At 39.7% G+C, this 27658-nt stretch overlaps 1 protein-coding gene and 1 non-coding gene across 7 annotated transcripts in view; both read left to right on the top strand.

The window, feature by feature from the left end:
- Window positions 1-27658, top strand: part of MAPKAP1 (MAPK associated protein 1) — a 236231-nt gene that overhangs the window by 83771 nt on the left and 124802 nt on the right. For all 6 annotated transcript variants that reach the window (XM_032418388.1, XM_032418389.1, XM_032418387.1 and 3 more), the window contains one exon: window positions 23793-23965. In XM_032418388.1, coding sequence (XP_032274279.1) covers window positions 23871-23965 — 95 coding nt within the window. In that variant the 5' untranslated portion in view covers window positions 23793-23870. The remainder of the gene's footprint in view (window positions 1-23792; window positions 23966-27658) is intronic.
- LOC116641469 lies at window positions 5-136 on the top strand. Its single transcript, XR_004301185.1, has one exon. It is a non-coding gene; the product is annotated as a small nucleolar RNA SNORA72 (small nucleolar RNA).

The following is a 27658-nucleotide window of genomic DNA, read 5'->3' as shown; positions in this document are numbered from 1 at the left end:
AAGTTCATGAATATTCTCACTGTTCTGATTTTGTAATAATCAGGGCAGGCTAAACATTTGCTCTATTAAGACCATGCATGTGTCCTCAGACCTAGTTCTTTCCCTAGGTCTGATTTTATCAATGCTGGTGATAAACCAAGTCTAATTTATATGGTGCATCATATGTGGGAAATGTCTGTGACTCTAGGTATCTGATCATCCTGGAGAAATGACAGCACAGCTAGTGTAATAACTTTTGAAAATAATAATTTGGGGGCACCTGGGTGGCTCAGTCATTAAGCGTCTGCCTTCGGCTCAGGTCATGATCCCAGGGTCCTGGGATTGAGCCCCGCGTCAGGCTCCCTACCCAGCGGGGAGCCTACTTCTCCCTCCCCCACTCCCCCTGCTTGTGTTCCCTCTCTCACTGTCTCTCTCTCTCTCTGTCAAATAAATAAATAAAATCTTTAAAAAATTTTTAAAAAAACGAAAATAATAATTTGATGATTACCAGTTGCCATTAAATGAATTGTAAAACTAAAAAAAAGAAAAATGTTATGTGAATATGGTCTCTCTTTCAAAATATCTTATTGTACTTACCCTTCTTGTGATGATGTGAAGTTATAAAATGCCTACGTGATGAGATGAAGTGAGGTGAGTGACATAGGCATTGTGATGTAGCATTAGGCTACTTTCTGACAGTGTTTCAGAAGGAGAATTCATCTGCTTTTGGATCATAGTTGACCACAGGTAACTGAAACTGTAGAAAGTGAAACTGCTGATAAGGGGCGACTGCTGTATGATCATCACCACCATCCGTCTCCATAACTCTTTTCATCTTGTAAAACTGAAACTCTATATCCATTAAACAATAACTCTCCTTTCCTCCTTCATCCCAGCCCCTGGCAACTACCATTCTACTTTCTGTCTCTGTGATTTTGACTACTCTAAGTATCTCATATAAGTGGAATCATACAGTATTTGTCTTTTTGTGACTGGTTTATTTCACCTAGCATAATCCTCAAGTTTCATCCATGTTGTAGCATATTGTAGAATTTCCCTACTTTTTAAGGCTGAGAAACATTACATCATATGTATATACCAGATTTTGCTTATCCATTCATCTGTCAATGGACACCTGGGTTGTTTTCATGTTTTAGCTGTTGTGAAGAATGCTGCAGGGAACATGAGTGTACACATACCTCTTCAAGACCCTGCTTTCAGTTCTTTTGGATATATACCCAGAAGAGGAATTGCTGGGTCCTTTGGTAATTCTATTTTTAATTTTTTGAGGAACCTCCATACCATTTTACTTTTCCACCAATAGTGCACAAGGTTTCCAATTTCTCCACATCCTCACCAACTTGCAGTTTTCTGGGGTTTTTTGATAGTAGCCATCCTGATGGGTGTAAATTGCTATCTCATTGTAGTTTTTACTTGCATTTTCCTTCTAAGTAGTGATGTTGATGAGCATCTTTTCATGTGTTTATTGGCTATTTGTATATTTTCTTTGGAGAAATGCCTATTCTAGTCCCTTGTCCACCCGTAATTTTATTAAAAGCAAAACAAGCAGCTTTGCAGTGTTCAGAGGCAATTTTAAGTGGTGAGTAAGAACTTGGGCTCAGGAGTTAGCTCCAGGTTGACATCATGGCTTCACCAGCTGTGTGACATTGAGCAAGTTACTTCATTTCTTTAGGCTTCCATTTCTTCTGTAAAATGGGGAGAATAGTTGAATCTGTTTCACTGAGTTCTTCTGGGATTACCTAAGCTAGTATTATAGACATCAAATATATGGGATAGTATTTGCCCTGTTGTAAGTATTGAATAAATATTAGCTGTTATATTATTGGAATCATGAGCCAGTCTTAAAAAACTCCTTTTATGGGGTGCCTGGGTGGCTCAGTCGGTTAAGTGTCCAACTCTTGATTTCAGCTCAGGTTTTGATCTCATGAGTCGTGAGTTCAAGCCCTGCGTTGGGCTTGATACTTAAAACACATACACAGACACAATGGAATATTATTCAGCAATAAAAAAGAGTGAAATCTTGCCATTTGCAATGAATTAGATGGAGCTAGAGAGTATTATGATAAGCCAAATAAGTCAGTCAGAGAAGGACAAATACCATATGATTTTACTCATATGTGGAATTTAAGAAACAAAATGAACGAGCACAAAGGAAAAAAGAGAGAGAGAAACAAAGCAAGAAACAGACTCTTAACTATAGAGAACAAACTGATGGTTACCAGAGGGGAGGTGGGTGGGGGGAATGGCTGAAATAGGTGATGGGGATTAAGGAGTGCACTTGTCAAGATGAGCACCGGGTGATGTATGGAAGTGTTGAATCACTACACTGTACACCTAAAACTAATATAACACTGTATGTTAACCACCTGGAATTAAAATAAAAACTTTGAAAAAAAAAGAAAACAGTTGAGCTTTGGATTCAACAAGATCTGGCTTGAAATCTGGCTTCACTACTTACCAGCTGTGTAAATTCAGGCATGTGTGTTCATCTCTGAGAGCCTCAGTTTCTCCTTCCCAAAACGGTGAAAGTAATATATATTTTATAGGGAAGCTGGGAAGAATGAATGAATTAGCATAGTAGGCACTCTGGCATATATTAGACATTCAAATAGTTTCTTTACATTAAGTTGAATCACATGAAACTGCTGACAGTCATGGTTTATAACCTACAAAAATGGCAATTCCACGTGGTTTCACCTAATACTATAGTGACTGAGACAGTAAGTAGGCATGAACTGGAAAAACAAGTGAAAGTTCTCAAGAATGCAATGAATTCTACTCCTATCAAAATAGGAAGGCAACTAACATATACTTAAAACACACACACACAAACACACACACACACACACACGCCACATCTTCTTTATCCATTCATCAGTTGATGGACACTTGGGCTGTTTCCATATCTTGGCTTTTGTAGATAATGTAGATAACGCTGCTATAAACATAAAGGTGCATATATCCCTTTGAATTAGTGTTTTTGTATCTTTGGGTAAATAGTAGTGCAATTGCTGGAATGTAGGGTAGTTTTATTTTTAACTTTTTGAAGACCCTCCACGCTGTTTCCCACAGTGGCTGCACCAGCTTGCACTCCCACCAACAGTGCATGAGGCTTCCTTTTTCTCCACATGCTCAGAAAGCTCATTCATTTTCCCTCCAATTTCTTCTACATAAACAGTCTGAGAAACACCCTCCCCTATCTCTGTGCCCAATAAAGATTAAATTTCTTCTTAGTTGACGGTGATTTGGGTTTTGTTCAATACGGTGAGTATATATGGTAGTTCTGTGTTCATGTACATTTTGTGCTTTTGTCTCTCTTTTTTGTATTTGGAACATAGCATGTGCAGTGTTGGCTGCACTTACATAGGCTCTTTCACAAAGATGCTGTAGGGTGAAAATAAGTAACTTAGGGTCTGCCTTCAACCCATTTCTCATGGCCACCATCATGTCCACCATTTGTTGATCATCTTTTCCGTGTAAGGAATATGCTAGATGCTTTAGCGACAGCATCTCAATGTCCCTATATAATTTATATAGAGTAGGGGCTAAAATCCTGTCTAGTATGGAAGGAAACTGAGGCTAAACAGGATTATATGATTTAGCCAAGAGCATAGGACCCTTTAGTCTATCTTGCTTGAGGGGCCAAATGTTGTTTTACTCTACCCTATTTCCTCCCATTCTTAGAAAGGGTCTCCTAGAGGGGAAATGAGGACAGCCTTTCTATAGAATACTCTGTAGCACACTTGGGTGTGTTATCCCTACTGAATTTTCCCATTTCCTTGCCCATTCCCTTTCCCCCTGCCTGTCCCCCTTTTCTTTTCCGTCTTCCTTTCCTCCCTCTGTTCATTCTTCCTTCCCTCCTTCTGTTTCTCCCACCCACTTTCTCTCTTCTTCCTTCCTTTCCTTCCTTCCTTCCTTTCTCTAAACCGATCTAATGAAGTTTAAATACCAAGATTAAGAAACTACTTAATGTATTTCCTGAAGAAAATTGGATTCTTGAGATATTCCCATTTGATTTTTTCTTTTCTGGCACTAAAAATTACCTTTAATTTTAATTTGCTTTCAGAGGAATTACCATTTTTTTAAAATATGCTATTTTAAAACAAGTTAGATTGAATTCCTATCAGCTTTTAAAAAAGTGACCTTCTCAGTCTTTTAAATAATAAGATTTGGAAGTAATTCCTTAATATCTGAGTTTAAGAGAATGATATGTTTTGAGTTCTAAGGAAAGCCTGTTTGACCTAGCTGCATACTTATTCCTAAACTAGATAGCCAGAACCAACTTTCTTACTCATTCTAGGAACTGTGTTGGTGAAACCTCGTCTGTTTGCAGCTGGAGGGTGCACTTTTATTCCTTTGTTGTTCCATCGTTTCCTTTAGGGTGAGGGAGAATAATTAAGGAGAACATCTTTTCTGAGCAGCTGGAATCAGATTCCAGCTGACTGCAGCACCTGCAGAGATGGCACCTCTGCCTCTGGGTGGCAGGCTGGGATGCCAGCCGTGGAGCCTGCCACAGTGGGCTCCAAGGTGCGGAGATGCGACCGTGCCGCACCACTCCTGCCCTTCTGTGAGCTTCAGATGGCAGCAGTACCAGTGAATGCAAAGTGTCTGTTTTAGACTAATTAGAGGGATGATTTGTGAAGCAGTGGCTATTTATTTAATTAATCACCAGCACAAAACCATAAAACCCATATTTTAAAAATCCCTGTTAGTTTGCCATGTGGTTAATAGATTGGGGCACATTAAAAAGTGACATGGTGATGTATTAAAAATGTTCCACCTAAGGTTCCTTCAGAAAGGAATGGAAGCTGTCTGCTTTCAGATGCTGAAGTGTTACCTGCCAGGATTTGACCCGTCAGAGGTTTTAATGTTTGTAAAGGCATTTATCTTTTGAATAGTATCTTCATTAGGACATCTCCTCTTGGAATATTTCAAAATACAAAAAAAATGTGTAGAATAATTTTTAAAATTATACTTTTAAAGTGAATTTTGTTAGTTTTTCTTAACAACGAGGAACTATATTTTCCCATTAGATTATACCATGTTTACTAAGCATAACAGTGTTTCTTATAGGGTATTCTTTTCCATTCTGGGGAAAGGGAGTCATTTAATTTAGTAATAAATGCAGTAGCATTTTTGTTGCAGCAGTCAGAATTGCATTTTGTTCTGCCCTTGTATTATTTTTTATCTAATAGGTACAGGGATAATTGCTATACTTGTGCAGTCTCAGCTCAGGTGAATTGTCATTTTTGGATAGAAAGAATAAAGGTAGAATTGACTTGTTTAAGAGATGACACTGGCATTAAAAATGAGTAGAAATGATTTAGATTGTAACAAATGATAGTGGTTTTTATACACACAAACTTCCAATTGGTTTTCAGTATACATAAATGTGTCTGTGCAAGGCATCCTGCACTTTGAGAGTATTTGAGGCCGAATTTGGTATGTCTGTGATTCACTCTTTATTTTTAAAAAATTATTCTGAATGGTCACTGTTTCTAATAAGCAGCCCCCCCTTCCCCCCCCCCCCAGATTTTAAGATTATGTATGAAAATGTGTTGCTCAGGTGGATATTTGTACGGAAATTGTCCAGCTCTTAGGCTTGTGTTTCTCTGCTGTGTTGTATAATTACCTGCTCTGTTAGAAAGGGAGCTGGAATAAAACATGAGCATGTTAATGCAGCCTGGAGCTGATGTGGTGGTGATGATTACAATGCAGATAAAGCATTTCTCATAACTGCCGTTGCCTACTGGAGCCTTTGAAACATCTGGACCTTTAATTGAAAAATAGTGTGGTGCTGTGCAAGGCAGACATGCTAAGTGAAGTCACTAATTTAGAATACAAAAATATAATTGATAAAGTGTTTTATTTACATTGTATTTAAATATTCATACTTTGTTATGCTTTGTATAACAGGGAATTACTGGGTTAAATTCTCATGAACATAGACAGTTTAAATAAGATAAATTAAGTGAAAATGTTAATGGAATTTTACACTGGAACCAGAAAACAGTTTGTTGTAGGAGGGTATGTACTTTTGCGTGTATTGGGGCCTTTTAGGGAAGCAAATAGGTTAAGTCCTATTCTCTGGGTTTTGTGCTTGAGAATAACTAACCATCAGTTGGTAACATAATTGCATTTCATTCTTGTTATTGCTATCATATCTTGTTATTTAGTTAAAAAAAAATAAAATGTTTCTTGGCATAATGGTAAATGGCTTTAATGGCAACATTATCACCCAATAAACCAAAGCCTTCCCCACCTCTCCGGGGCAGGTTATCAGAGCCTGCCCAGGAGAGCAGAAGAGCTGGTGAAGGGCGTGCAATTAACCTTTGTCCTGCATTCGCAGCAGGGGAACTGACCTAGCAGCCTTCCGAGGAAATCCAATTTAATTTAAAATGAATTTGAAAAGACAAATTAGCCATATCTATTTTAATAAGATAAAATCCCGACTCTCCCTGTCTGGTTTAGTTAGGACCTCAGAGGAGATTAGACTAAGGCTCAGGATGAACACGAGGGAAATAATGCCAGGGGGCTGAGGAGAAACCCAGGAGACCCAGGTACCCGAGTGCCTTGTCATTTTCTGCAAGTGAGCAGGTCTTGGGCTGCCCATTTCCACAGAGAATTGCAACCTGAGATGAGCCTTTGTCTCATCAGACCTTTTGCTTGTGTTGGAGCTTGATGCCATGTTGATGTCATACGCTGCTTGCCCGGCTCTCCAAGGACCACATTGTTATTTCCCTCCTTTGTCATCATCAGAGCACATTTGGGTACTGCCACCTGGGTAGCCACACTTAGTAATAGATACACCTCACAATTACTGATGAGACTTTTAATCCAGGAGTAAGGATTCTCTGGGGCTCCTCACTTGGTACTTGACCGCTGCTTTTTGAAACCTGGAGCAGAGGTTTCTGCCTTCTCTTTGTAGATCTAGTGTTGCCATGTGTTTTACCTCTGAAACATAGTCAGTGAGGATTTATGGAGCCCCTTCTATGAGCCCAAAGGCAAGGAAATCCAAAATAGTTTCTGCCTTCTGCCTGCATACACAAGAGGTAACTGCTCCTGGAAGCGGGTCCCCTCGGGCCCCTCTGTCGTAGCGGTGGTCTCTGCAGAGCGTCACGTGCATGTGACAGGCAGGGCCGCAGGAGGAGTGGCGCAGACCTTCCGTGTGGGTCTCAGCCCGAAGGCTGTTTCCCATCCACCGTCCAGGACTCCCAGTTCTGAAACAGTGGCTGCAACATGAACCAGTAGTCATTGTGACTTTCCCTAAATAACCCAGGCCTATCCCAGAGTTCTTTGGGACAAAATTCAGCAAGGGGGTAAGGTTTTAGAGTTGAACAGACCTAGGTTAGCATGATGTTCCCCACTTGTTGAGGGATTTGCAGCAGCCTACTTCATGAATCTCTCGTTCTTCAGCTTTAAAAAGGGAGTGAACAACCCTCATAGGACTATTGGGCACATTAAATGAGATAATGTATGAAAAGTACTTGGACGCTGGTAGGGGTCCAACAAACGGCAGGCAGTACTTGTGACCTGCCCTTTGCAGAGAGCACCGTGGTGGCCAGCCCAAGGGGCTGCGTTCAGAGGAATGGGGTCTTCATGCCTAGGCCCACCTCCCGCTAAGGCTGTCTGCTCTGTAGCTGGCTAGCTTTCCTTTGTATGGCTAGGCTGATTACCTAATTGGGAGCAGTGTGACTCACAGAGGGCTTTTATTTTTAAAAACACTCAGTGCTAACAGTTTTATCCAGTGGATCCTGTTGTCCTCTTGGTTTTAAAAATAAAGTTTTCGGTGGGGGGGGGGGGTGCCTGGGTGGCTCAGTCAGTGAAGCATCCAACTCTTGAGTTTGGCTCAGGTCATGGTCTCAGGGTTGTGAGATCGAGCCTCACGTCGGGCTCCACGCTCAGCATGGAGCTTGCCTAAGATTCTCTCTCCCTCCTCTGACCCTCCCCCTGCTCGCACTCTCACTCTCTCTGTCTCCTTTTCTCTCTCCAAAAGTAAATGAATGAATGAATGAATGAATGAATAAAAATGAAGTTTTCTGCCACCACTTTTCCTTTCATTGTATCTGAGAGACATGTGGGATAAAAGGCCCGACAGACTTTTTGGGCTGCTTCTCAATTGTAAATTTTGTATATAGTTAGAAGTGATTCTTTCCCACAGGAAGTGTTGTTCTAGATAAATAATAATTGGGTCACCTGAGTGGGTCAGTCGTTAAGCGTCTGCCTTCAGCTCAGGTCATGATCCCCGGGTCCTGGGATCGAGCCCCGCATCGGGCTCCCTGCTCAGCAGGAAGCCTGCTTCTCCCTCTCCCACTCCCCCTGCTTCTGTTCCCTCTCTCACTCTCTCTCTGTCAAATAAATAAAGAAAATCTTAAAAAAAAAAAAAAAAAGATGTAGATAAATAATAATTTAGCTCTTCTTTTTCTTGCTGCTGTTTGTATTTCAGCATGTATTTGCAAACTATTAAAACCAAACTTTCTCAAATGGCTCTTTGCCATTGTATCATTTTCATAATGTCAAAAACATAATATATTTTCTGCTGCAGACAAGCATCTTTCTCTGTCACCAGAGGTATAGGTTCTTTGTGTGGCCTTTTCCTATATAGAATAACACCTATCCCAGTTATTTCACATGTGCATTTTGAGGATGAAAGTGAATGTCGTAATTGGAGAAATGTAAAGCTATTTATTTCCATTTTGTCTGATGTTTTTACATTGTTTGCTAGGAGGTGCGTCAGGGATTTGAATTAATTATAATTACTGAAGAGACATATACTGATTGAGCAAATAAAGTAGTAAGCCCATTTGTGGCAAGGCCATCTAATTAAATTCTAACTTTGGATAAGCTAGATGTGCATGAAAGATTAATTTTAAGAGGTTTTTATGACTTACTAAATAATGATTCAGTAAAATTTTTGAATTATATCATTAAGAAATATTGAATCTTAAAGTGATAAAACACTTAGTCATGAACATACTACTGTGTAGAAATTTGTGGGTTTTTAAAAAACTGTTCAGAATTAAGGATACAGAATAAAATTTTTAAGGTGTATATTGACATTTAAAAATTTGTAATATTTAATCAACTAAAGCCCTACAAGAAATGAATAGGATATATGCACCTGAATTATTTCCTTCAATATTTATACAATTTTATATTCTCAAAATACTTCACTATCTCAGGAATCAAATTGTCCTTGGGGTAGTGGAGGGTTGTACCAAATTTTCCATATAATTTAGGAGAATGATAATAGCTGTACTGTAACCTTTTCTAGAGATACATCATCTAGTAATGGAGCCAAGTATACATTCTCCATTGAGTTTTAATTTTAAAAGTTGATATTAAATCTTTAAAAGACTCATTATATTACGGTAATTGATAGAGTTTAAAACATGTAACTCTTCTTTATGGTTTTAAAAAACCTATTTTTACTTTTAAAGCATATTGATTTTATTATATAAATGATTTAATAATGAAGAGGTCCCTATACTTACCCTAGGTGATGGGGCTTAGTTCATGCAAATTACTTTTCCCTGATATTATCATCATTATAGAAGCCATTGTTTGTATAATTAAATGCAAAGTGCTGTGTAACATTAATGATCTAAAGAATCCCACAATGGCTATGAAAATTCAAAGTGGACACTTTACATTCCATTATGCTTTAAGATGGCTGGATTGTACTTGTGTGAGAGCACCTTCTGGTATGTGCTGTAACCATCCCCAGGCTAGATGAGAAGAGGGTGCAATGGCTTTTCTCTCTTAATGACTGAGATAGAGACCTTTCCCTATTGCCTCTGCTTCTCAATTTTATGTTTATTTGAAGGGACAATTTATCTAAAGATCTGCCTGGTCTGATTAACAACTTGGGTAACAATAATGAGGAATAACTGACATCTGTATAACAGTTTGAGGAAACAGTTTATTTTTACTTTATACACCCTACCATTCTCATTTCTGCTTTTTATGGCTAAGGAAATTGACTTTCAGAGAGGTTATTGGCTTGCCCAAGGTTGCACAGCTCAAGGCTGGCAGGGCCATCGTCCAGACCAGTTCTGTAGACTCTGCAAAGAGTTACTGAGCAAATATAACCCACAATGGTAAAAACCGACAGTATCAGGAACTGCTTTCTGAATTTAAGACTTTGGTTGTTATTCCTGATGCAGTTTATGGGTAGGCTTTCATTTTTTACCTTCATCCTCCCCCCTCCCCATTTTGTAAAATTTCTTACCTGTATTTGAACAAGTTGATATCTTGAAACAAAAGAATTATTCAAGGCTATTACTCAAATTTCACTTGATAACAGTTAGATTGTTTAAACCAAGAGCTGTAGGCATTTTATTTTTTTCAAAAGTGGAAGAAGACTCTGTCAGACAGTGCATCAAAATTTGGAGGATTTATTTTTAATAGAGAAAACCTTTCCTGAGAGCAACAACCCCCTTTCCTGTTTTGGGTCCAGGACTATAGATTTACATTTGCCATAGATGCCGTCGAAAGAAAAATTATGAAAATCACTAGCCTAAGAAAAACCAATGGAAGTGATATTTTCTATGCTGTGTTATAGTTATAGTCTGGCTCATTCCATGGTACTTAGTAACAAAGTTATTTTGTTTGAGGCTCTCAGATATATGAACGGTGTCTGTGGAAGTGGAGGTAGATTAGTTTCAGTGTCCTGAGGACTAGAACTAAGATCAGTGGGTAAAATCTGCAGAGTGTACCTCAGTAGACGGAAACATGTTTCAGCCATCAAAACTGTTTGCCTAGAGACTGAAGCAAAGGGTCGCTTCTGAAGGTGGCAGGACTTCATCAGTAAAGGTATTCAGGAGAGGCTGTAGGACAGCCACTTGGTGAAAATGTTTTAGAGGGGACAAGTCTTAAAATTCCTTGCCATTTTAAAAGTCTATGAGCGGCAATAAAGTGTTTGTTTTTTAAGTCTGTGAATGTAAAAGCAGAGGGGGGAAGGAAACCTAATAAACAGCCAACATTTCTTGAGCATTCAGTATGGACTAGACACAGTGGTAAGTACTTTTAATATGCATAGTATATCATTGAATCCTTTCAACAACTCCATGAGGAGGTACTTCTATAATCTATTTCCGTGTGGAAATAGTGACTCAGAGAGGTTAAATAAAATTGTCCAAGGACACACAATAAATGGCATTGCTGAGAATTGAACCCAGGTCTTTCTGACTACACAACTTAATGCTTTTAACCACCACACTGCACTGCTTTACTAGCTCCTATTAATATAATAAGGATCCTGGAAGTACCCACATCAAAACTTGACCTTGTTAAAGAAAGAGTGACAGTTGACGTTCCTAATAATAAAAGCTTAATGGAACCAAGGTTGGTGATTCAGAGGAAATTAATGAGATTTTGTCAATTTTATTTTAAACTTAACTTGTCAGAAAATACAGTGTCCAGTGACAAACTGTAGAAATGTTTTTGACAAATTAACTTGACTACAGGTGCCAGATCAGGGAAATGTTAATTTAATAGCCTTTAAACGTTCCAGATTTATTGAGGGTTAAGATAGCACTACAAAGCCAAGCCCCTAGCTCTGAATGGATTTGTCATAGAATTTTATACAAAATCTACTCATAAGTTCAATGCTACCATTTTGAATGTGAAAAAGTGAGTTCTTTCTCTGAGCCCATAAAGCCATCATTTTATTGGTAGTAAAATGCTACCGTCTGGTGTTTGGGTTCGTTTTTTCCCCCCCTCCCCATGTAGACCTTCCTTATTTCTCATAGCCAGTTAAACCTGGCTTAGACTATAGGCCAGATTTTGTTCAAAATCATTACTCTGAACAAACAAAGTCCCTTAATCATCATCAGAGTAATGATGATTTCAGACCTCTGTACGAAGTGTGGATACCATATTTTTAAAGACTAGACTATAGCTCTACACTGGGCATGGAGCCTACTTAAAAAATAATAATAATAAAATAATAAAATAAAGACTAGGCCATAAATTGGTAGAATATAGTAGCATCCTTTGATCCTTGCTGAGGGAGTTAGGGAGGAAGATACTGGTGAAATGGGACTTCAGCCATTCCTTTAAGAGAGTTTTAACTTTTGAAGGCTACAAATAACCCTTTTATCAATTTGCATCATTACGTTGTCTGCATACACTGATATATTTATTTCTGCATTAAAATTGCATATAATGATCTGCTTGTGCAGTTGTGACTAATGGAATAATGTTGCCTGCTTTTTGTCTCTTTAATTGCAGAAGCCAAGCTGTCTATCCTTTCTGTTTCTTTCCCTTGATAGAGAAATTGAACACTTAGCAACAGTTTTGAGATCTGATATTCAATTTATTATTGACAAGCCTTGATGTTAAGTAGTGCTGCTGACTGAACCTTCTGTCCTTGAGACTTAATTCAGCTAACTCACTTTTTTTTTTAAGATTTTAATTATTTATTTATTTATATATTTATTTATTGAGAGAGAGAGAGAGCAGGAGCAGCGGGGAGGGGCAGAGGGAGAGGAAGAATCTCAAGCAGACTCCACACTGAGCACAGAGCCCGACAATGGGGCTTGATCTCACGACCCTGAGATCATGACCTGAGTCAAAATCTAGAGTCAGACGCTCAACTGACTGAGCCACCCAGGTGCCCCCAGCTAATTCACTTTATATGGATGTTTCTTAATTCAAGATTATTTTGAACTGGATACTGTCTGTTGTTCTTGCTTTCCCTATTTTGGAAACTATCAGGTGCATAATTTTTTAAAAATTTTTTTATTGTTATGTTAATCACCATACATTACATCGTTAGTTTTAGATGTAGTGTTCCATGATTCATTGTTTGTGCATAACACCCAGTGCTCCATGCAGAACGTGCCCTCTTTAATACCCATCACCAGGCTAACCCATCCTCCTACCCCCCTTCCCTCTAGAACCCTCAGTTTGTTTTTCAGAGTCCATCGTCTCTCATGGTTCGTCTCCCCCTCCAATTTCCCCCCCTTCATTCTTCCCCTCCTGCTATCTTCTTTTTTTTTTTTTTCTTAACGTATATTGCATTATTTGTTTCAGAGATAGAGATCTGAGATTCAACAGTCTTGCACAATTCACAGCACTTACCAGAGCACATACCCTCCCCAGTGTCTACCACCCAGTCACCCCATCCCTCCCACCCCACCCCCCACTCCAGCAACCCTCGGTTTGTTTCCTGAGATTAAGAATTCTTCATATCAGTGAGGTCATATGATACATGTCTTCCTCTGTTTGACTTACTTCACTCAGCATAATACCCTCCAGTTCCATCCACGTCGTTGCAAATGGCAAGATCTCATTCCTTTTGATGGCTGCATAATATTCCATTGTATATATATACCACATCTTCTTTATCCATTCATCTGTCAATGGACATCTTGGCTCTTTCCACAGTTTGGCTATTGTGGACATTGCTGCTATAAACATCGGGGTGCATGTACCTCTTCGGATCCCTACATTTGTATCTTTGGGGTAAATACCCAGTAGTGCAATTGCTGGATCGTATGGTAGCTCTATTTTCAACTTTTTGAGGAACCTCCATACTGTGTTCCAGAGTGGCTACACCAGCTTGCATTCCCACCAACAGTGTAGGAGGGTTCCCCTTTCTCCGCATCCCCGCCAACATCTGTCGTTTCCTGACTTGTTAATTTTAGCCATTCTGACTGGTGTGAGGTGGTATCTCATTGAGGTTTTGATTTGGATTTCCCTGATGCCGAGTGATGTTGAGCACTTTTTCATGTGTCTGTTGGCCATTTGGATGTCTTCTTTGGAAAAATGTCTGTTCATCTGCCCATTTCTTGATTGGATCCTTTGTTCTTTGGGTGTTGAGTTTGATAAGTTCTTTATAGATTTTGGATACTAGCCCTTTATCTGATATGTCATTTGCAAATATCTTCTCCCATTCTGTCGGTTGTCTTTTGGTTTTGTTGACTGTTTCCTTTGCTGTGCAGAAGCTTTTTATCTTGATGAAGTCCCAGTAGTTCATTTTTGCCCTTGCTTCCCTTGCCTTTGGCGATGTTTCTAGGAAGAAGTTGCTGCGGCTGAGGTTGAAGAGGTTGCTGCCTGTGTTCTCCTTTAGGATTTTGATGGACTTCTGTCTCACATTTAGGTCCTTCAACCATTTTGAGTCTATTTTTGTGTGTGGTGTAAGGAAATGGTCCAGTTTCATTCTTCTGCATGTGGCTGTCCAATTTTCCCAACACCATTTGTTGAAGAGACTGTCTTTTTTCCATTAGACATTCTTTATCAGGTGCATAATTTTGAAATTAATTTTATGATAGGCAGCAAATTGTATGCTATTTCAATTAATGAGATCAGATGGGAAAAACCTGGTTATAGATATAATGTTTTAATTCATCATCATGTTCAAATTCTATATATTTCAATTCTGTATCAATTCACATTCTATATACTAAAGTTATTTTAAATTTTTAAGCTTTTACATTTTATGAACTACTTATTAATTGGATGATCTGTGGTTCATAATATTGCTGTTTCATGATTGCCATAAAGATGGTTTTCAAAAGACTGATCAGTGTATATCACAAGCCCCAAAACATTCATACTCTTTGACCCAGTGATCTACTCAAGGAATATGTGCACAAACATTTATATAAGAGAATGTTTACGGGAATGTTATTTATAGTAGTGAAATATTAGAAGCAATGTCCATATTCAACCATGGGGGAATGGGTTGATAGTACCTCTGTATGCTATAATGTGCAGGTATTTAAAATCATGTGTTGAAAGAATACTAATCATTTATTCCATCAGTATGTATAAGTAACTACTATATGTCAGGCTTGTTATTAGGTGCTGAGTATGTTTTAGAGAAGAAAGGGGACTCCTAAAGAACAGGATCTGGGAAGTAGAAGAGGTATAGCCAGTTTACCTGGGGCAGGAGAGAAGTGGCAGGTCTTTAGGTCTGGTGGGTCCATTATGAAGGATACTCTGAGGAGTCCTTCAATAAGCTAATTAAGCTAATGCCATACCCCTACTACATTCTACATCCTAGGAGAATGTAAAATGAGTGAGGCACAGTTTTTCCCTTTGCGTAACTCACACTTGCATGAGAAGGTGGGAAGGAGGTGGTGAGGGTAGGTAGAGAAAAACTAAAACCATAAGGCTGTGCAAGTTAAACTTCTAGGGAGCAAAGCAGAGGGAATTTGGACTTCTACCTTCTTGGAAGAGAGACATTTGAAATTGACAGAAGAAGGGGTACATTTCTTGCTCAGTGACTATGTGCCAGGCATTTTATATACATCTTAATTTGCTTTTCCAAGTAAGGAATTAGAAGTTCTGAGAGGTGTAGTTACTTGCCTGATATCTAAAGTCTAGAGGCTAAGGAAGTGGCAGAGGTAGGGTTCAAACCTGGATCTGGCTGACCCCAAGTCTTGTGCTCTTAACTACTATTCAGTCTGCTCTAGCAATGATACACTGGGACCAGAATGGGATGGGTGCTAAATGCCCTGCTAAGAAACAGGCACGCTGACACTGGGGAGAGATATTATATACTTCTTTCTGAGTTGGTGACTGGCCTGGGCCAGTGATTTGAGTCAAACCACATTGATCGACGGAGGGAGATAACAGTTTGGAGGAGAGAAGAGATTTGAGAGACAGGGAGATAGTTGGGAGACTGCTGCATGCAGTGGTCTCATTGAGGCCTGATGAAGCTTGGACTAGGGCCGTGCTGCTGAGGATGGGAGGGAGAAGGATTTGAGAGACATTTCAGAGGCAGTTGGAGGCTGATGAGACAGAGGAGTTAAGTAAGGTCCCTGGCCTGAGTAACAGGGTGGGTGAGGAAAGCCCTAACTGAGATGGAACATGGAATAAGAGACAAGCTGATGAAGAAAATCGGCCTTGGACATGTTGAGCTTGAGACTCTGGCCCGCATTTGCAGAGCCATCAAGTCACACAGAGGCCATGGGACATGAACTCTGGAGTCTGGTTGGTCTTCATGAATTGCATTTGTGTCAAGGAATCATTTTGCTACAGGGAGTACTTTTCTTTTTGTTCTGAAACCTGAATTGGGGGCATTCCTTGATTTAGAGGCTGCTCTGGAGAGTGTTGTTCAGCTCCAAATTTGTCAGCTCATTGTAGGTTTCTTACTTTTTATTATTATTATTTTTTAAAGATTTTATTTATTTATTTATTTGACAGAGAGAGACACAGTGAGAGAGGGAACACAAACAGGGGGAGTGGGAGAGGGAGAAGCAGGCTTCCCGCAGAGCAGAGAGCCCGATATGGGGCTTGATCCCAGGACCCTGGGATCACGACCTGAGCCGAAGGCAGGCACTTAACAACTGAGCCATCCAGGCACCCCTTATTATTTTTTTTTAATAAAAATTATTTAGCCTGCCATAGGAAGGTGTCTGAGTTATATTTTCAACTTATTTTTTCTAACATCCTGTCACAGCACCTGGCACATAGTGTGTTCTTAATAAATTTTGCCAGATGACTTAACATAGGCTACATTTTCAAAACTGATCCTCTCTTTCTCTTACCTAAAACTCTTAAGCCCTGTATGGTGGTTCTTTCTATATCCTTTTTTGTTTATAATTGTAACATTTACTATTTTGTTTCTGATTGTAAAAGTAATATATGCTCATCACAGAAAATGCAAAAAAAATATAAAGTAGAAAATTAAAATCACTCAATCCCATGTCTCAGAGACAACTCCTGTTCATTTTTTGTGTATTGGTATGGTATCTTTTCCTTAGGTTAATGATTCTGTTGAATGGAAGCGTTTTCTTTTTTTTTTAATCTAGGCCTTTGCCAACCCCTTTTAGCCTGAGTTGCTTCTGAGCTCTCATGACAGCCTGTACTTTCCCCCTCTTAAAGCTTTTATCACATAGTACAATGTAGACCCTTCAGCAGACTGTGAGTTTGATGAGGGTCTATCTGTATTGAATCTCACTTGATTTTGTCTTCACAGTCCAGCATGGTGTTTCAGTGGGTGTTCGTTGCATGCATGAGTGACTGAGAAAGATGGTGCTAACCCATTTTTCCCTATTTCTGTGTTGACCACTTCTTTGTGCTCTAATTATGCCTCTGTTTCTCCAATTCCATATTGTGGAACACATAAATTGCCATGCAGTACAACTGTATGATACGATCTTTGTTTATTGCTAGTTGCTTTTTAATAGATGTTAGGTCTTTGGAATATTGCTCGCCTTGATGTGTGTTGAATACTTTTAATCCTTTGGTCACCTTTTTTTTCTATAAGTTAATTACTTTCTATTATGTTGATGGATTGTTTTATGTTTTAGATGGTTCCCTCTAAATATTGCAGCACAGGGACTATTAGGTAGAGCTAACTGCCACCACCTTGAGTTTTTTCAGAAGAGGTTCCTTATTAAAAAATACATAATTTCAGGGTTTGTCCAAGGCACTTTTTCCCATCATCAGTGCCTCAAGATGGAATTAGAAGATAAAAAAGATAAAGTGCTTCATTCATTTAATAAGTATCTACCATATTTATTCTCATAGTTTTCCCCACGCTTGCTATTTCCCCACACTTGCTATTCCAATAAAGAGGATGAAGGAATTCATAGGAGCACCATGTAACTATCTGCCCTGCAGTCAGCTGACAATGGCAAAGTTCTCTAGAGTCTTGGTCCCCTAATACTTCTCCTTGGTCAACTCTTCAGAATTCACTCCTTTTGTAGGAGACTGCTTTAAGCAGTGCTTTCGATGTGTTTAACAAGGTCGGGGTGGGAGGGAGGGATTCAGGTCTTGGAGAGTAGAGATTGATTACATTTAAAAGAACTTTAGAGAAAGAAGTCATTGGTGTTTAAAGTAGGGGCTTTGGAGTCAGACATGAGTTTGAGCTCTGCTCTTCCACTTTGGTTGTGGGAGCTTGAGCAGATGACTATAGCCTTATAAGCCTTAGTTTTCTCATCTATAATATTAGGGTAATGATAGAATTCTGCCTCATATAGTGATTGTGAGAATTAAATGAGGTAATTTACACAAACATTTACCAGAGCTTATTTAACAGCTCTTAATAAATGCTGGCTCTTGTTATAATAAATATTATTATTAGGGTTCTTTACAGCATCCATCTTTGTCCTCATGTGACTGTGTAATTGGCCTGAGAAATGAGTCTGATTTGAAAACTTAGGCTCTTTCTGGCACATTGCTCTGCATTTCTAAGGCACTTCACAGTTTGTGAAACACATTCACATTTCTCACTGTGATTCCTATAGCCCCTCAGCTCCAGTTCTTCAGAAGGAAAGAGAGGAATAAACCAGATTGGGCTGGGTCTGAAAAGGAGGTTGAGAAGAGAGTGGTAAGAGGGCAATAAACCCACTTCAGAAAGCTTGTTTTAATTTTAACCCTTTGACTGCCTGACAAGGTCAAAACACTTGCTATTTAGAGACAGCTAGCTATTGGAATTACTATTTCCCAGCTGAAAAACGTGCATGGGTGTGTATGCGTGTATCTGTGTGCATGCATGAGTGAGAGAGAGAGAGCATTATTGTAAGAGAATTCTTTTTAATTATTTGTTTTATGGCAGGCAAGACTAAAAAAAAGTCAGTGAATCTAATACTAGATTCTGGGTCATATGAGAAGTGAAATTTCTCTAAAGTTTTAAAAACTGATTCTATGTATTTCCTTACCCTAGTTCTGATCTTTTTTCTTTTCTTTTTTTTTTTTTTTAATCCTAGAGTTAGAGTGTTAAAGATGGAACCACTTTGCTTAAGTACCTCCATCTCCATCCACTACCAGGAAACAGACCCATAGAGGAAGATGGATGGGTGGGGGAAGCTAACATTTATTGAGTTATTGCCATGTTGTCCTGGTAGGCATTTTGAGTCATCCATGCATTCATTCTGTAGTTCAACAGATTTTTTTGGAGAGTTGTCTGTGCACCAGACACAGTGTTAGTCATTGTGTATGGAGAAGTAAACAAAGCAGGCAGTATTATGGCTGCTCTCTTGGAAGGTCAGAGGCCGGTGAGGAAGGCATTTGCTGAAGGTGTACATAAGTAAATACATGATATCAAACTGTTAAGTGCTATGAAGGAAATGAACAGGTTATGTGTAAGAGAGTACGGAAGGGGCTTCTTTCTACAGGATTATCAGTGAAGGCTTCTCTGAGGAGGTGTCATATAGAGCTGAGCCTTCAATAAGAACAACAATATTAATAATTAATAATAATCCTCACAAGAGTTCTCTGATAGGTAGGTCCTATTATTATCATTTTACATATGAGGCAATGGAAGAACAGAGAGATTAAGTAACCTGCCCAGAGCCATACTTTAGAGGATGCAAAGATCATAAGAAAGAGCCTTCTAGATGTAGTGAATAGCGCTTGTTCTGTTCTTGAAAGTGGGAGAAACAGGTACACACACACACATTCAGGGCACTTCTAGAAGGCCAGCGTAGCTGAGCTATGATAAGCAGGCTGGGGAGCAGCAGTAAATGATGTTGGAGAGTTAGGCAGGGGTCAGATCATGCAGTGCTTTGTTGGACACCGCAGGAAATTTGGATTTTATTCAAAGTATCATGGGAACCACTCATTGAAGGAATTTAAGCAGAGGTGTAATATCAAATTTGAGTTAAAAAAATCTAGCTTGTGTTTCAAGAACAAATTGAAGTAGGCAAGAATATAGGAGGTCAGGAATCTATTAGAACAGTCCAGGTGAAACTTCATGGTATTTTGGTGGCAGTGGAGATGCAGAGAAGTGGGATGGTTTTGAAATACATATTTTTCAATTTTTAAAATTGAGTTAAAACTCATATTACATAGAATTTACTGTTTTAATGATCTTAAAGTGTATAATTTTGTGGTTTTCGGTATATTCAAAATGTTATACAGCTATCACCACTATCTAATTCCAGAACAATTCCATCAGCCCAAAAAGAAACTTCATACTTCTCAACTCCCTGTACTCCCTCCCCATATCCTGGCAACCAGTAGTCTTTTTATTTCTATAGATTTGCCTATTCTGGACATTTCATATAACTGGGTTCACATTTATGAAATGGCTTCCTTCTTTTATGCCTGGCTTCCTTCTCTTAGCATAATGTTTTCAAGCTTCATCCATGTTGTAGCATGTCAGTACTTCATTCCTTTTTATGGCTGAGTAATACTCCATTGTATGCATTTTGCCTATCAGTTGATGGACATCTGGATTGTTTCCATTCTTTGGTCATTATGAATAATGCTGCTGTGTACACTTATGTACACATTTTCAGTTCCCTTTGAGTACACCTAGGAATGGAATTGCTGAGTCATATGGTAACTATATGTTTAAGTTTTGAGAAACTGACAAACTATTTTTCCATAATGGCTGCATCATTTTACATCTTCACCAACAATGTATGAGGGTTCTAACATCTCCATATCCTTGCTAATCTTTCTTATTTCTTCTATTAAAAAAAATTATTACCATCCTAGTGAGTGTGAAGTGGTATCTCACTATGATTTGGATTTGCATTTCCTTAATGAATAATGATGTTGAACATTTTTTCATGTGTTTATTGGCCATTTGTATATTTTCTTTGGAGAAATACCTATTCAAGTTCTTTGCCTTTTTAAAGATTGGAGGGGTTGCCCGGGTGCTTAGTGGGTTAAGTGCCTGACTCTTCATTTTGGCTCAGGTCATGATCTCAGGGTCATGAGATTGAGCCCCTCATCAGTCTCCACACTCTGCAGGGTGTCTGTTTGGGATTCTCTCTCTCCCTCTCCCTTTGCCCCTCCCCCTGCTCTCCCTCTCTCTCTCTCTCTCTCTCTCTCTCAAATAAATAAATCTTTAAAGATTGGATTGTTTGTCTTTTTGTTGAGTCATAAGAATTACTCTGGGTACTAAATTTTTGTCAGATATATGATTGGCAAATATTTTCTCCCATTCTTTGGATTGTCTTTTCACTTTCTTGATAGTGTCCTTTGAGGCACAAAAGTTTTCAATTTTTATAAAGTCCAGTTTATTTCATTTGTTGCTTCTTTTAGTGTCATGTTAAAGAAATCATTGCCTCATCAAAGGTCATGAAGAAGTTACACCTATATTTCCTTCTAAAAGTTTTAGCCTTAAACTTAGGTCTTTGATCCATTTTTTTTAAAAGATTTTATTTATTTATTTGTCAGAGAAGAGAGAGAGAGAGCACAAGCAGGGGGAGTAGGAGGCGGAGGGAGAAGTAGGCTCCCTGCCGAGCAAGGAGCCCCATGTGGGAATTGATCCCAGAACCCTGGGATCATGACCCGAGCCAAAGGCAGGAGCTTAACTGACTGAGCCACCCAGGCATCCCGGTGTATTTTGAGTTAATATTTGTATATGATGTGAGGTAAGGGTCTAAATTCATTCTTTTGTGTGTGGCTACCCAGTTGTCCCATTTGCTGAAAAGACTATTTTTTCTCTGTTGAAATATATTTTTGCAGTAGACACTAGAACTTACTAAGGGAGTAGGTAGAAGGCAGGAGGAAGAAAGAAGAATCAAGATTACTGATTTAAGCAGCTGGGTTTGTGGTGGTAGCATTTACTGAAATGAGAGAGAGTGTTGTTATTTGGGGTGGGATGGAGTGAGGAATAGTGAAAAGTTCAGATTTGAACTTGAGTTTAACTTGTCTGTGACACTTTTCTGCCTATTGTGTAGACAGTTTGATGTATGAATTTGGAATTCCAGGGAGAAGTTTGAGATGGAGATAAGATTTGGGTGTCAACAGGATATAGATTATACTATAGCTTTGGGGCTGTGAGATCACCTAGGGTGAAATATACAGAAAGACAAAAGAGAGCCCGATCTAGAGGCCAAGGAATGCTAACAAACAGAGACTGTAGAGGTGAAGAAATCTGCAAAGGAGACTGAGAATGAGAGACCAGAGAGGATTGAAAAAAACCAAGAGTGTATATCATGGAAGCCAAGAGAGGAAGAGGTTGATAATGTAGGAGAAGGGTAAAGTAAGTGAAGGACTAAAGTCCTTGTGAAAGTAAGAGCCAAAGGGACACAGAACATAAGTAGAGAGATTAACCTTTAATGAGATGAGTGACACTCCAGTATAGGGGGTGTATGTGGTTAAATCCAGGTAAGTTTGTGAATTTAATTATGGGAGGATAAGAGAATTACTTTCTGAAAGGTCTTCTTAATGAAGAATAAGAATATTTCTCATCTTTTGGCAGTATATGAGCAAAGGATAGGAGCTGAGTTCAAGGTGGGCTCATGAGGAGTTTGAGGAGAGAAGCAAAAGTATGCAGTGGTGGTCTTGCATAGGGTGCGGATTAGGTCAGGAGATGTAATAGGCATGCTATACAATGTTGAGTGTTTGAGGTTTATCATCATGAGTTTAAAGTCAAAACAATCTGCAGTTACGTGATTTTTCTCCAGCAATGTTTAGTTGGGGAGTACAGAGGGTTGGGTTCATCCAAGGTTGACATTCTGCCAGTTGAGTCCCATGGAGGAAGAGAGACTTAAAACTGTATTTACAAAGGAATGGTTACAATGGTTGATCATGTAATCTGGAGGGTGGTGTTGGGAAATAAGGGTGACATCATTTGTAGTGGTGGGTCAGTAAGTTGTGGGTTGAAGAATTTGGGGGACTACTTGAACAAGTGAGATGAAAGTATATAAAGTATAGTCAGTGAATAGATGTTCTAATTTGAGATTTCAGAGTTGGTACAGATCCCTGGTGTACCCACTGCAGTAAGTGATTGAAGGTGGAATGGATGAAAAGACATGGGATGACATGGTCTAGGGATTGACCTAGATACACACTTGGGTATTACATGGATTTTCCTTTAGATGGAATTGCCAAGAATAATGATAGGTGCTGGGGGTGGAAAGAAGACTCCTCACTGAGGGAGAAGCATGACTGGAAGATTGGTGGATAACAGAAACAAAAAAGTAGGGGTAGAGGATAGTATAGTTGGAGGGCTTGGGTCTCAAAGGAACAGGAATTTTTGCAAGAAAGGAGAAATAATGGTTCGGAAGTAATGGGGACAAGAATAACTATTCAACCTCCTGGCCTTGAGGACTTAGGGTTTAAAAAAGAAAAATGCAGAACAGTCTTCTGGATAGCAGAGGAAGCAGTATCTTCAATGACCAGCAAGTTTCAGTTAAGACAGAGAGGCAGAAGGAGTGTCTTTTTTTTTTAAAAAAGAAGTGATTTATGGAAGTTGGCTGATTAGTGCAGGAATTTCAGAGGGGAGTGCACGTTTCAGGAGGGAGAAGGGTTAAGTGTGTGGGAGGGATTGAGGATTTATAGAGCAGTGTGGGTATTGTAGTTAGGACAATAATGGAAGACCAGGGACCCTTGAGCTTCAGTGTAGATGACTGAAATAAACAGGTGTACTGCATAAGGGAATTAGCCCCCTAGGCTCTGAGAAGGCAAGCCCTTGGTTCCAGTGCTGCAGGCCTGAATGCTTCCTCACGAGGTATGGCAGCTTCCCATGTAGCTTATCCCAAAGTCTCAAGGAGTGATGTGGCAATTTTTAGGGAGAGCAGCTGATGTCAGGGTCTAATGGTGACTTGTCCAAGGCCACACCGAATATGTAGCAAAGCACATCTCCTGACACCAAACATCAGGTGAGCAGTCACCACTCTTAATTTGTTTATTTTGGTTGTAGTGCTCATTTACTTTACTGCAGGCAGAGCTGGATCTATTAGACCATTAGAAAATGAAAATTAAAGGGAAAAAAACGCTTAAAACTAGACAGTTTGGGAGCCATTTCAGGCATTTAAGGAGGTCTGTGCCAAAAGGATGAGAAATGGCTGGTGAGCAGTCATTGTGGCCCAAGTGGGGTCTGCATGACCATGACTGTATGCTTTACTCTCATGCATGTGTTCTGTCCACAGGGTCACGTAGGCACAACAGCAACCAAGAAGATCGACGTCTACCTCCCCCTGCATTCGAGCCAGGACAGACTGCTGCCAATGACCGTGGTGACAATGGCCAGCGCCAGGGTGCAGGACCTGATCGGACTCATCTGCTGGCAATACACAAGTGAAGGACGGGAGCCGAAGCTCAAGTAATTCTTCCTCTTTTTGGCTGCTCTAGTTTCTGGCTGTCTTCTGGCCACCCCGGCTGCATTCTGGGCCCAGTCAGTCTTTCTGGGCATTAGTCTGGGAACCAGACGTCCATGTGGATCCGGGTCAGGTTGCTCACCAGATCTTGGGCCCATGTATCTCAGGCTTGTCTCAGAGAATCTGCTTACAGAGTAGACTGATAAGTTTGTGAATCCAGACATGAGGAAATATATTTTAGCAGTTTTCAAATCCTTTTATGAAAAAAATGCTTGCTGGTAAAAGTGGCATGGGAGGCCATAGGAGGGAACTAATATTTGTTGAACACCTACCATGAGTTGGGCACTAATGCTGACCTCTATGTACCAAATTTCTCGTTTAATTCTCCTGGCTCTCTGTGAGGTAATAAGCATCATGATCCTTATTCTGCAGAGGAGGAAATTCAGAATCAGAGAATTGATATTTGCTAAAGGTCACACCAATGGGAGATGGCAGAATCAAGATATGACTCCTGGTCTGTTTGGTGCTAAGGTTTTTGCATTATTTCCTTTTGGTCTGAATTACAGTTTTCTTTATTATTAGTCAGTGGCACAGTTTTTTTTCTCATTCTCTAAGCTCTGTTCGTGATTAAATAATTATATTAAAAATGTAGCACTTGAAAGTAGACTCTCTGCCTGTATATCATAACCCGAACATTAAAGTGCTTTGCCACGTTGGTTCTCTCATACTTAAATGTCTTTATCTGATAGCCATCCTATTCTAGTTTTCTGTGCTCTCTTGAGCAATACGGTTTGGGATACAGCAAAATGTAGTGGATGCCTTCATTTTGGAATGGATTCTCATGGAGACTTTTTCTTCTCTTAGAATGGTCCAGTCTGTGGTCAGTTGTTTTGCTGTTTTTTTCTTCTTGAGGTGTATTAAATTTGTACTTAAAATTATTCTTTGGGGGCACCTGGGTGGCTCAGTCAGTTAAGTGTCCAACTCTGGATTTTGGCTCAGGTCATGATCACAGGGTCGTGAGATTGAGCCCAACGTCAGGCTCTGGGCTCAGTGTGGAGTCTGCTTGAGATTCTGTCTCTCCCTCACCCTCTGCCCCTCCCCCTGCTCACACATGCTCTCCCTCTCTCTCTCTCTATTTCTAAACTAAATAAAATCTTTTAAAAAATAAATAAAGTTATTCTTTCAAGTTCTTATTGACATTGCCCTCCAGTTTGCCTGAATAAATTGTGAATATAAAGATAAAATTTACTGCTCCCGTGGCAGTAGAAACCTTTTCAGCCAAGCCTTTTCAACCACCTAGGCTCAGAGAAGGGTTGAGTCAGCAGCTCTGCCCAAGGCTGAGCTATAGTGTTATCCTTTTTTTTCCAGCATGAAGTAGAAGCAAGAAAAAAGAAGCCAAAGTGCTAGGGAATTTATACATGTCTGAGTTAACTAAGATATTGCTTAATGCAAGCACTGAGACCAAGAGACCTACAGGACTGCCCAGGGTTACGCAGCTAGTAATGAGCAGAGTCAGGAGTCGAATTGTGACATAATGTTACAGATGAGGAAACTAAAGCTTAGAGAGGCTAAGTAACCTTCCTAACTCACACAGTAAGTGGTAGAACTGGCATTAAAACCTGGGGATCTCTGGCTTCGGAGCCATAGCTCTTCTCTATTACATTATACTCCCTACTCTATTATTGTGGGTGATATTAAAATATTCACAGAATCCATACTTACTGGAGGCACAGTGCTACATCTTGCCATACAGAAATGAAAAAGGCAGTTCATGCCATCAGGGAGCTTACTGTTCAAGGTAAATAGGCAATAGTAGTACAATACAATAGCATGTAAAATCAGGTTCTGTGAGAACATCTGACCCCATATTTGGGGGTGAGAGTGGAGTCATGAAGAGTCGCCTTGACTAAGTGACATCTAAACTGAAACTTGAAGGAGTAGGGAAGAGTGATGCAGAGAGGTTGAGAGGAGGGTGTTCTAAAACAGAGGGCACAGCATGGACTTGTGTTAGGATGGTCCTTCAAATTCAGGCTTTAAATTCTGCATTGTGTTCCAAATATATAGCAGTGATAAATGAAATATGTTATTGACATACTTGTACCTTAATAACAAGATAAACATCCTTGTAGACTAAAAACAGAATCAAGTATGGAAACAGGCAGCGTGTGCAGGGAGTCAACTCTTTTAGGGTGGTATTTCCCAGAGAACATGTTGTGAGTAAGTTTATTGGGGTGTGGAAATATTGATTATTATCAGGCTTCAGGGTAGCTAGGCAGGGCCCGGGGTGGTCAGAACCCCCAGCTATCATTTCTGGGTGGGGAAGTGTACCCATATGTGGTACACATACTGTTCTTCTCTTTTTTTAAAGATTTTATTTATTTGTCAGAGAGAGAGAGGGAGAGCACAAGCAGGTGAAGCAGCAGGCAGAGAGAGAAGCAGGCTCCCCGCGGAGCAGGGAGCCCAATGCGGGACTTGATCCCAGGACGCTGGGATCATGACCTGAGCCAAAGGCAAACGCCTAACTGAATGAGCCACCCAGGCATCCCCACATACTGTTATTTTCAAAGTATGCCATGACGTCAAAAAAGAATGGGCAACACGCTTGAGGGTATGGAGACCAAAGGAAGCAGAAGTCTCACGGCTGGAACCTACGAACTGGGGTGGGACTGTCCTCCTTATGAAAAGAAACTGAACTCGGTCTGTGGCTTGTTCAAAGTTGTGTTTCTGGGGAGGTGGGGGAATAGAGATAGGAGTGCAACTGGGACCTGGCCATGACATGACTGGCTTTATGATATCCCTAGTGTTTCCAAGGGATAGGAACCTTGAGCTGCCAGGATAAGACCTGGTCCTAGAGTGAAGGCCTCTGCTCAGACAGGGATGGAGGACGGTGCAATAACTGTAAGAACAGGGAGGGGTGGGAGAGGAAGGGAGGGAGGGAGAGAGAGAAACTGTTGCTATTCAAGAAGAGCTAGCAAATTAAAATTCCCAAAGAAACAAGTATAATGAGTACTAAGAAAGACAATAATCAGGAGATGAATTCACTCCCAACAAAATACAGTAAAGCAATCTGAAAATTAACTTCAAATAAATATGTTTAAAATCATCAAAGAGATGAAGGAATAACATCCATGGTAAATTTCAAAGAAATAGTGAAAGAAAACCAAGCAGATGAGAATTAAGGGGTAGATTTAGAAGAGAACCAATTAAAAGTACTGGAAGTATAAAATATATTTGTTAAAGTAACAAGAAAGCATATGGGATTAACTATAGACTGGGCACAGTTAAAGAGGGACTGAGTTGACCAATAGTACCAGTGATTTCAACCTGGGATGTAACACAGAGAGATAAAGAGATACAGAGAATGAAAGATGAGTGAGTTAAGAGACATGGAGGAAAGATGGAGAGCCTCTCACTAGTGAGGCAGAGAAGGGAGGGAATTGTGGAGAAGCAGTATTTGAAGAGATAATGATGCCAGAGTATTTCCCAGATTGGAGGCAGATAGGAACAAGTCTTCATATTAGAAGCACATACAAATGAAATGGAGGAAGGGATAGCCTTTTCAAAAAATGCTGCTGGAGCAACAGGACATGCTTAAACTAAAAAAATCAACCTAAATGTCATCTATCTTGTATAAAATTGATTCAAAAATGAATTGAGACTGAAATGTAAAACTTTAAATTTTTAGGAGAAAACCCGAG

This window comes from Phoca vitulina, unplaced genomic scaffold, assembly GCF_004348235.1.
Source record: "Phoca vitulina isolate PV1807 unplaced genomic scaffold, GSC_HSeal_1.0 scaffold21, whole genome shotgun sequence".
NCBI classification, from domain to species: domain Eukaryota; kingdom Metazoa; phylum Chordata; class Mammalia; order Carnivora; family Phocidae; genus Phoca; species Phoca vitulina.
Note: the sequence above shows the minus strand (reverse complement) of the source record. Positions and strands in the feature narration are given on the sequence as shown.